This window comes from Sinohyriopsis cumingii, chromosome 12 (assembly GCF_028554795.1).
Source record: "Sinohyriopsis cumingii isolate HCF-2022 chromosome 12, ASM2855479v2, whole genome shotgun sequence".
NCBI classification, from domain to species: domain Eukaryota; kingdom Metazoa; phylum Mollusca; class Bivalvia; order Unionida; family Unionidae; genus Sinohyriopsis; species Sinohyriopsis cumingii.
In genome coordinates this window covers 104165834-104177919 of record NC_142972.1, presented here as the reverse complement: position 1 = coordinate 104177919, position 12086 = coordinate 104165834, and the positions used below count along the sequence as shown (strand labels likewise).

At 33.6% G+C, this 12086-nt stretch overlaps 1 protein-coding gene across 3 annotated transcripts in view; it reads left to right on the top strand.

The window, feature by feature from the left end:
* LOC149787161 (uncharacterized) overlaps positions 1 to 12086 on the top strand; it is a 100179-nt gene that overhangs the window by 53757 nt on the left and 34336 nt on the right. For all 3 annotated transcript variants that reach the window (XM_089977659.1, XM_089977660.1, XM_089977661.1), the window contains one exon: positions 9564 to 9833. In XM_089977659.1, coding sequence (XP_089833785.1) covers positions 9564 to 9833 — 270 coding nt within the window. The remainder of the gene's footprint in view (positions 1 to 9563; positions 9834 to 12086) is intronic.

The following is a 12086-nucleotide window of genomic DNA, read 5'->3' as shown; positions in this document are numbered from 1 at the left end:
CAGGTGGGTGGAGGATGGTACACTGAGTGTGATTTAAGGTCTATTGGTAATACACAATAATTTAGGTATGATTTAAGGTCTATTGGTAATGCATACTTTAGTACAGGTGGGTGGGGAATGATACTCTAGGTATGATTTAAGGTCTATTGGTAATGCATAATTCAGTACAAGTGGGTGGGGGATGGTACACTGCGTGAGATTTAAGGTCTATTGGTAATGCATAATTCAATACAGGTGGGTGGCAGTGGTACACTGAGATTTAAGGTCTATTGGTAATACATAATTCAGTACAAGTGGGTGGGGGATGGTACACTGAGTGTGTTTTAAAGTCTATTGGTACTACATAATGCAGTACAAGTGGGTGGGGGATGGTACTGAGTGAGATTTAAGGTCTAAATCACACTCAGTGTACCATCCCCCACCCACCTGTACATAATTCAGTACAGGTGGGTGGGGGATGGTACACTGAGTGTGATTTAAGATATATAGTGTTGCGTGGCAAGTTATAAATGTTATATATCATTTACCCACTAATCATAGCACCATTGGCCATATTGTTTTTGGATAAATATATAATGCACCATTCCACAAACCATGTTTTTATCTTTATCTAAGTGACATCCTTTGTGTGTTGGGACTTTTAAATAATGGTTGTGAAACACCATTGTCATGGAAATTGGACTGACCGTTCTTGCTTTTATGCATTGTTTTACCTTGAAGAAGTATAATAATAATAATAATAATAACATGTATTAATATTAATATTAATATTATTATTGTTTTTATAAATTGATCAACAACAACAAGTATTATTATTATTATTTTAGTTGTTGTTTTTATAATTTGATTTTTGTATGGTTCATTTGTAAATCTTTGTAAGTGAATTACAAAAATAAAGTATGTTTTGATAATACATTGTTTAATAGTGTCTTTTTTGAATAGAATAGAACAAAATCACCCATCCAGTTCGATCTGAAAGACCTCACACCGATTGGGAAAAAGCCCATGATTTTACCTGACACTTTAAATTACAAAAATTAAATGATAATATATTAGCTGAAAATCAGGCTGGGGGTTGGGGAAGTCTGTGGTGTGCAAACGTCAGTGTGTAACCTTGATCTTTTGTATCCAGCATTTATGCACATACTATTGTATTTTCCATTAACATTAATTTAATTTAGTTCAAAATAATTAATAACCAGTATAATTATGCACTACATCATTAAAAAATTAAAAGGAAGACAAATCTTTAAATTGTGAAAGGACAAAAAGCATCCCCATAAAAAATCAAAAATGTATAATGAGTCTAAAACTTATGTTAAAATAACAGTTTGTGTTATATGTTAATTACAGTGCATGGAATCACAAGAGTAAGTTTATAAATAGTGTTTATGACATGTAAAAATAGAACAGAACAGCCTTACTTTATTAGACAACAAGAAAAGTGTTTAATAAGTGAATAATCAGATTAACTACTGTTTCATTATATTGATTAAAAGTTAAGTTGTTGTAATCATAAAAAGTTGATTCATACATGCATTAGTTCTGTAAGATGCATATTAAAATAATATTGCTCAAATGGTTTTCATGAGTCACAGGGAACATAACGGCTATCTAATGAAACAACATGGGTTCTTTATAGCTGGACATCATTTGCAACTGCTATTATATATATATATATATATATATATATATATATATATATATATATATATATATATATATATATATATATAATTATTGTGATTACTGACAAATAAATATGCAACACAAGTTTTGAACATTTTATTATTTCATATGAATCATTCATTCTACAGTTGTAGTTATTATTACATTTGTCATTATTATTATTATTACTATAGTTGACAAATGCGATCAGTAGCCGCACATGATCTTGTGCTGCTGTGATGAAACCTCATAATGACATCCAAGGCACAAATTATTGATGGTGAAAATAATGTATAAAATATTTAATTTTAATTTGAAATATATTATTTAAATAATATGATGTTAGCTATATACAAAAGTAGAAATCACAATAAATACAGAAATATTTTTTCTGTCTTATTAAATAGGCATCATTTGTGTCATTATTCTTCTTATGATCAGTGACACTGTTAGCAAGCATCAATATATTTTATAAATACTTACTGAATGATATTAACCCTTAACGACTGCAACTAATTGTGCCCTTCATTCGTTGTCCAATTAAGCATCAAATATGTCAGTTTCATTTTTTTGTAAATGAGTGACAAGTATTACAGACATAACATACATGTGCAGACCTGCCAACCCTTTCCATTTTGCCGTAAGTCTTACGAAAATTACTCTTAAAATACGGACTTACGGCATACCAGCAAAAACTATGGGAAAATGATCATTGCCGAAAAATCCGGATACTTGGTTCAACCATATTTGATTTGGATCAGGGTTTAATATTGGAAATTGTGAAATTAGGTAGGGAATCAGAATAACTTTACAGCAGCGCCCAATACGCTTAAAACTGCACCTATTTGTTCATTCGAATAATCTGCATGATCAGTTTATCGATTATATAAAAAAATAAAAAATGGCGTCCAGAAAGCGATGCTTGTTAAAGATCAAAGGGAAATAAGCATCTAGAAAAGTGTTAATAATCAACACAGAAGAATAAAGAGGAGTATTCAGATTCTTTTGAATAAAAGCTGGAAAGGACACCAATTACATTTATTGGACATGATGTGCAAATTTGAGTACGTCTCGTGGGCGGAAGATATGATTGCCGTTGCCATGTGAAATGGAAAAAGAATGTCCAAGAATTTTGTCAAGTTGAGAGAAAACAACAAGTCATTGATTTGCATAGGGTTTGGAACTTAGGTTTATGCAGCTGTAACTAGTGGTAAAGAAAATCTAGGCGTACTTTACAACCTGTTCTGTTGAACATAATGTTTATCGTTGTTAATTACATTTTCAGGCTTTACAATGGCAGATATTGATATTTTGTTACACCTTAATGGAAACTGGTAAATTTTACGGAAGAAATATCAACTACCTTACTGAGACGAACTTGTCAGGGTTGGCAGGTCTGCATGTAGTCTGTTGTCTGCTTCAAATTTATTAGTGACCTTGTCTTGATTTACTTCTATATTAGATTTTGTTTTATATTGATTTCATTGGTCGATAACTCATGGATATTAGCTTAAAGAGACAGCAATGAATTGTGTCTGGTGTTTCTTTATTCTGTATACTAAACACTAAAGTCTTCTTTCACTGGATGGTCTTTCCAGCATCTATATAATCTTCATTCAGATGTTTTCACTTTTGCAGCATTGAATACATTTTGTTGCCAACTGTTCCATATGTCTGCTATTCGGTTGATGAAATAATGTTTCCACATGTCATGATCGCAATGTATTTCTAAACTGTTTTGACCACTCCGGTGGCCTAGTGGTTAGAACGTCCACCTTGGATGCGGGAGGTCGTGGGTTCGATCCCTGGCCAAGTCATGCCAACGACATATAAAAATGGTACTTACAGCTACCTCACTTGGCGCTCAGCATTAAGAGGTTAGTGTTAGGACTGGTTGGCCTGGTGCCAGGATAATGTGACTGGGTGGGACATCATGCTACATGTCTGCGACTACCTACGATGTCTTAGCCTCAACTTGATTTGTTGTGGTTGAGGCTACAAACTGATCCCATATCATGTTATGGTGCAGAATAAATCATCACTAAAGTCAGAAAAACAAATATTGTAGAAATCTACTACATGAGTATAATTATGTTGTGAGAGAAGTGTGGCTTATTTTGAATTTATTAAGCCCTTACATGATAAAATAAACTGGCATGGTTACACTAATATCACCTGTCTGCCATGACAGATAACATGAGACTCTCGCCGTGACCCCTTTTCTGTATAAGGCTTACCAGACCCTATTTGGATATTCAACGCTATGTTATTATGAATCAAGTGGCTAATAATGGCTTCTTGGTGGAATTTCAAAGTTGCCGATTAACCGTGTTTACTTTTAATGCGCAGAATTTCTGACTCAAACCGCACCATATTTTTACTACGATTTGTTTACATTTCCAATATGGCCTCAATGTCCTTATCTGGCACACAAACAAACGAGAATGGAAGTAATAATTATTTGAACTAATATCGCGGACGATCTAAACGAAAATATCAGATAAGAAATGTAAATGAGATTTTACAACTATTTCTACAATGATTTGCGATACGTCCGGTATTAAATAAGAGGACTACTCAGTTTGTTTCATTATATGCAAGGAATATGATCAAATTGTTGATATTATGCGAAAAGAGTGCCGGATGTGATTCACACCTGGCTTGCTCCATTGACAGATATGCTCATGTTAGTACCCCATTCACGAGGTAGGACTAGGGGTACTAATATTAGTACTAGTCTGCGACATGATGCCCCAGTGCTAGACACCACTATAAACTGCCACACTGCAGACATTGTAGCGATATGACTGAAAAATTGGTAAAGCTACGTTAAAAATCCAAATCACACAAATACACTGAACTTTTAGTTTGTCACCATGAGTAGTAGTGTTAGGGTTTATGACTTGAACCTATTGGCTGATGCATTCTGATCATAAGTTCCAGACAAAGTACTAGTATTATAATTTTCATTAACAAGTATTAGGGTTTACCATTAATAGCTTGGCTCATGATTTCTAAAAATAAATTCCATACAAGTGCTAGTATTAAGTCTCACCATTAATATCTTGGCTGATGCTTTCTGATCATAAATTCCTTTAAGACCTTAAAAGGCTTGATCATCTATCTAGTCTATGGTATTTTGTCTTTGTCATTTCAGAATCTATAGTTTCACTTAAACATTTATATTGGTTGTATGCTTTTCTTTTCGTATGGACTCCACCTACATTTGGCATATTCTAAGTGAGATCTGATATGGGCTTTAAATAATAGACAGAACAATTTATGATAGATGGAGTTTACTATCCATTGAACAATGATATCTGATTGGCTTTCTTGACCAGAATTGGGTTATGTTTGTTGACCGCTAAATGCTTGTGAAAATTAACACCAATGGCATTCTCCATTTCCACCACTTTTAAATCAATCATGCCTCCAACATACTTGTTCCTAGTGTAATCAGAGTCATCACTTACCCATGGTTTGTTGCATAGCTTGAAACAAATGCATTTCACAGGATGGAAATTTTGGAGCCACTTTACACTCCACTTAAACAGATTGTCCACACTGTGTTGTATAAAGTTTACATCGTCCTGACATGGATTGTCTCTATAAATGTTGGTGTTGTCTAAAGCTACACAATCAGGCAGATCATTAGTACACATTACACATAGTATGGGGCCCAGTACAGGTCAATGTGGTATATAACTAGTAGCATTTCTCCATATACAGTAATTGATATTAATATGAAACTTTTACTCGTTCTTTTCGATTGCTGAGGAAGTTCTTCATCCTTCTAATGGTTTGGTCAATGATACCAACTTGGGTTTACTGAGTGATTGTTTGTGAGGAATCTTGTTAAAAGCCTTCATAAAATCCTTTTAAATTGCACGCATCATTACACCTTTGTCGAGTATTTATGTTTATGGAATATTAACTCTTAATAGCTAGAGGGACGTCAATCTACCAAACTGTTACTAAAAAGGTTATGTTTAATTATACCCAGCTTATTGTACATTTCTTTCTTGCTTAGTTTTCATGAAAAGACTTGTTAAATCTTTAGCATAATAAAACAGATATTTTATTGAGTACATTAGGCCTCTAGTCCATTCTACATATATTGTTACAACACTATGGTCATAAACTGACCGCGCAAGTGGCCTAAGTGGTAGAGCATCGTGGGTTGGAACCCCAGCCAAGTCATACCAAAGACTTATAACAATGGAAGTATCAGCGGCCTGACCTGGATGATATGACTGGGTTGGACATGATGCCACATGTCTGTGGCATGATGAACCAGTGCTCCACATCACTATAAACTGCCACACTGCAAACTTTGTAGCGATATGAAGTTAAAATTTGCTAAAGCTATATTAAAAATCCAAACACACACACACACACACACATACACACACTATGGTCATAAACAAAGTAACAGAAAGAAGCAAAACCAACAACCCACCAAAGGCCCAGCCTAGAAAGACTCGTTAATCTGTATCATCTACTAATTGCTGCTATCATGTATACCAATAAAAATAACCTATAAATAAATATAAAATTATTAATTTTGTGATATGTCAAAGAATACTATGCAGTAAAGTATTATTGTGCCATACGTCATACCCATACATGAATGATCATGAAATTAATTGAGACTTTCCCTACTTGTGCTATATAAAATGAACAAAGAAGAAAATAAAGCAAGTTACTGACTGATTAGGTTCAAATAAGGCAAATTAATTATTGTGAAAGAAAACTTTCAAAGTAAGTGAATGCAGAACACCTTTGTTGTAACATACACCTCTTCCTCGATAACTCGCGCACAACTGGGTCCACAAACATATACCGCACTATAAGTGAGGCGTGAATTACCGAGGGACCTCCAAAAATTGAAGAAAAAAAATCGCTTTGACATTAAGAAAACCGTGGGATGGGGCAGTGTTAGGGAACTGAGCTGTTTGTTGACTGAATCCTCATTTTACAATCACGTCAGTAATAAGTTTTAATAACGCGCTTTTTCTAATGAAGTTGTTCATTATTCTGTTTAAATAACATTTATTTTCAAAATGTTCAACATATGAAAGATCATTCCAACTTGTTTCAACAACCATCACGTGTACGCGAAAATATGTGTATTACGTCACTGCTTTTTGTTTTCTTGATGAATCTAGTTCCCGTAGTTGTATTTAATATTATCCTGCCAGATCTGGAGTCCACCGAGAAGGGAACTAGACTAACTGTTGATATACCACCAATCAAGACTCCTTTTTTCAAAAACACATGACATTCATTTACTGAGACAATTGTCTAGTCGAAACTCAAATTTTTATTTTTCAATTAGTACAATATTGATGTCGTGATTTCATTGGAAGTAATAATGAAAGGTCTTATCATTCTTGAGTGTATCTCTAAGTGCCAGTTCAAGAATTCTCTGAAACTCACTTGCCCACAATGGTCCGTATCTGTGAAATCAAGCTCTTTATTTTACGAAGTATTCATTTCGCTTGGCTGCCTTGTTTTCTTTGATCATTGTTATGAAAGAGTTGGTTGATTTAAAGTAGTTTATGTTCCATACACAATAACATTTATAAGTGTTCGATTGATCAAATGAAGTGATTTCACCCGACATATGACCGGGGCTGCTAGATTTTAAGTTTGTAGGATTTTCATGGCTTTTAACTTTGCTTTTATTCCACCTCCTTTATTTGATTCAAAAGACATAATTAACGTGGTAATACAAAGGAGGCCAGCATTTAATTCAGTGCAACAATACAACAAATACTTCCTGAAGTCAGTTATCAAAACACGGTTGGCACTTAATTAGATTCTCAGAGAAACGCTTGCGGACATAGGGGTTACGATAGATTGATGCAGTTTACATTTAATTACAAGAGGATACATTGCATATATGACGATTACACTTAAAAGGAACTAAAAGATAGAACTTTAACACAACTTTCAATTGATAAAAAATTATTTAATTTGTATTTATTAAAGTACCGCCTCCACTTGGCGTAAGTGACATTTTCAATGATCGAAATTTCCTTACACATCGTTAATTGCAGTGTACTAGGAATGTCGTTTGGAAAGAAAATGTAAAAAATTGTATGACATATTTTTAAGTGATATTTCAAAGTGTTGATTAAAATGTCCAGGTCTACCGTTTTCGATAATACAATGAGTGATACAGCAAAGTTTCCGTTACCAATTTTGATCATGATTTTCTTCAAGTTCAACAAATAGGGATCAATTTTTAGGGTATTTTCTGATTTAAAAAATGGGAGCCACGCCTGACCCCGCGTTATAAGCGGGTTTGCGAGTTATCAGGGTGTGAGTTATCAAGGAAGTATATATAGACTGAATAGAAGTTAGTGTAACCCACTTGTAGCTTGTGCATGCCAACTGTGTCAACGTAATGCCTTAATTAAGTCACGATGATTCCATTAATGATGGATAAATATTTTCATTTGTGAACACTATTGGCTCTTCTCATGTTTCAGATAAATCCAATATCGTTAATTAATGTATGTGAGTAATTTATTTTACTGATATAATTTAGACTATAAATATATGTTTGCTCTATTGTGTATTGTAGGCATCGTAATTGCATTCAGGTTGCAATTAATGTCAAGTCAAAACTGGAAAAGAATTAAATATATTTTTTTTTTTAAAGTTGCAAGGTGGGATAGTAAGACAAAAAGGAAAGGTGTAATCTTTCTGCTCATTGTTTATCTATCATTAGCAACAAAAGACAAAAAATGCTAACACAATTTCACATGTATAAATCTATTAATAATAACCAGTGATAAAACATGAATATTAACTTCTAATATCAAATACTACATATTTAGCAAAATATTTGTACATAACAGTTGTCACATAAAATTAACTAAACTGTATGGTATGCAAGCCTAGAATAACAGCAGCAAATACACACCAAGCTATAAGAAACATGCATATTATCAGAACATGCATAGGTAAATCTTCACGTTTCAACAACAGACCTTACACCACAACAAAACTGCACATAATGGCTGCCAAAGTTAAGAGTACATTATAGTATGGAATGGTAGAATAACAGCAGCACACAAACATCGGACTAAAGGCATTTTCCATCCTGGTCCTTTCCGAAATGTTAACGGCCTTTCTGCATCTGGCTTCTTTTAATTCGGGCCTTTTCCGTATACCAGCCCTTTCTGACCCATTACCAGTTCATTGTTTACAAGCAAGTTTCAGACTTACTTGCAGTGAAATCCAATGATCAATGTTTGAATAGTAGAACAATGAAAAAATGAGTTATAATGTTAATGTTTGTTTCATGAAATAAACGTTTTAATTTTTTCGTTCTTTTGTTGTCAAATATTTCTGCAATTAATCTAGTTCACTGCTTCTAATGCTTCTTGTGCTGCTATGGGGGCGCTCTGCAAATATTATGAACTTTTAAGAAAGTATCGACAGTAAGGTGAAGTTGTCTACTTTTGCAACATTCACAACAGAAAGAATGTAGGTATACCTCTATGTTACTGACATAATGTTTTCGACAATGGGCTTAAGATGGGGAATAATTGGTCCTAAATGAAACTGGTACCACTTTGACAGCCAATATGTCGAATGCAGTTGCTGATTTGAAAAGTTTGTTATTCTTGAAGAATATTCAGAGATTATTTTATCACTAACCTGTTAAAAGAGGGAAATGGTTCTATCTTGAATTCCTGGAAAATTCTCTTGACCCAGCTGAACATAAATCCCTTTGATGGTGTAGTGTTCTTAATCTCTACAATATGGTTTTCATCATTTGAATCCAAGAGATGCAAAGCTATATGATAAACTATTAAATGTTTGCTACAGTCATGTATGTGCTGATGACCTTAACATTGCAAACAATTCTTTTATTTTAGACACTGCAACCATCCCAGTAGAAATCTTGAGAATGAATAATCGATCCATTCAACTATTCAAGGAGGCAATGAAAGATGGGGAAACAAAAGTCTATAACATTCGTGTAATGGTTGTGGGTCATTTGGGTGTAGGTAAGACAACACTCATCAAACGTTTCCTGGAGAAGGAGGTCAACATCAACGATCGACAAAGTACAGAAGGCATTATTGTCCATGTTTATTGTTGCAAAGTGTCACATGATGCATTGAAATGGACCTTAAATGAAGGAGGTAGGACATTATTTATTCCAACACTTTAGCATCAAGTATGGAGATTTGTTATAATTTCTGCCTGTCACTGGGTCAGTTCATTCATATCTGCTTCTAACCAGTGTGTCATAAAACTTGGTATGTATCTTACCCGTCTGCTAATAGGAATGTCACTCCTGGCTATAATAATAATAATAATGACAATTCTTTGTTTAACAAGGGTAATCAATTAGAACACAAATGTATCTAGTCATCCTTCAGGTACTCTGCTAATTTTTAAGTCTGCATAAAAGTATCTTGCCAACACAACATGTAGGAAAAAGTAATTCATAACATAGGTAAGAGTAATTCATAACATGTAAGAAAGGAAGAATCCAGTCATATGGAAAAAGATCACAATTAGTTATTCAATATATTTTTTACATTTGTTTCTTAGTACTGAACTTTCCATTGTGTCCAAATGATAATAAATTATATATTATTCTAAAATACTTTCAAAGGTGGACTCTTGTCATAGGTCATCCAGCATTATTTGAGAGGCTGGACTATAAACAAGGCACTGTACATTGGATCACATATTTTGCATATATACGCCTCATTACTCATTGTGCACTGTTGCTGAAATCCAGACAGACAACCACACCACAATAACCTCATTCTAAAGAATAAACAATTACCATTATATCAACACCAACAGTTATTTAATCTAACTCTTGTATCATCACCAAATATAGAGAGGAAAACATGCTCTAAAATAGACTGGGACTTCATACAAGGGTAATGAACCAGAAGTTATAATTGTGATCTGATTCATATTGGTCTAAATTATGTATGGCCTATTATAGTCAAATACTTATAGTTGCATACCACATCTATTTCAGATTTATACATGAAGTGTTTTTGAAACAAGGTGTGTGACAGCTGTCAGAAAGTGTTTAGTGTTGGTGTTCCACAGGGTGCACATTTGACCCAAGTGCTCTTGAGAAACCAAAACTAAATTTGCCATGTCTCCCTTAATTAAAGGCATTTTGCAATGCAGTAAAAACTATAGTATAAAACAGGATGTGGCCTATCTGAAAATATATATGAAATATAAAAACATTGATAAATGCACTCAAATTAAAATTTTTGATGGAACCAGTACCATGTTTTATACTAAAATGTATTGCATTTCAATGTTGATAACCACAAAAAGGTGACAGTTTAATAGAAAAATACAGTTCCATGGAGCCTCTACCTTACTGATAAATGGTGCTGACATTTCTTATGAAGACCTAATCCATATCTTTGAGGTGATATATATCAGTATGGTAAAATGAACTAATCTTGGGAAATTGCAGCAGGTACATTGCATATGTCCTTATGAAACCTTGCTATTCAATTTGACTACTGTACTTGAGAGCTTCCAAACTTCTCCAGCTCTTCCACCTTGTTCCAGATACCAGGCTAGACCTGAAAAGATACAGGTTTCACGTAATCTTAGACAACATTACGATGTAGGTAAATGAAGTTAAAATGTGTTAGATATGGAGATTTCGAACTGACATTAAGGTGCAAGCATGGGCAAATATTAAATTTCTCATAGTGATACTCAGAAATCTGAAGCAATGAATATATATTGAAGTGACAAATTCATCCAAAAATCATATGAGGTTTCCAGAAGTATATGTATCAATGTGCTGGCTAATAACTGATTAGGTACACTAGGTATCATAAAGTTTAAGTCAATTAGGTACACTAGGTATCATAAAGTTTAAGGCAATGTAGGAATGGTAAGGTTTGATCATTGGTACAAAAAAATAGCACATACAATTATGCAGGTAAATTAAATGACAATGTAATAAATTAAAAGATATTATTATAAGTAATTATATCCGGGATGGAAATTACAATTTTGGATATTGAAAGTGAATACATCCAAATGTGTGTCTCACATACCAGCTTTAGGTACCAATATATCTTATATCGTCAACTAAATGTGAAATCCTGATTCCCAAAACTTGTAAACAAGGATGGAAATTTGCATATGTGGAACATGTACCATGTGATTATTAAGATCAGATGTGCACACATAATTCAAATGATCTGTTTGAACATGTTATGTGTATTTTATAGAGTGCCGGTTAACAATTATTAAGTTGAATGTTTCATTGGAATGTGATATATGCTGATGCTACAATACCGCACTCTGTCAAAGTACTAAATTAAGATATATTACCATATATAAGAATATTTATGATGAAAATACCATTTTGGGATAGTGTAAGTGCATAC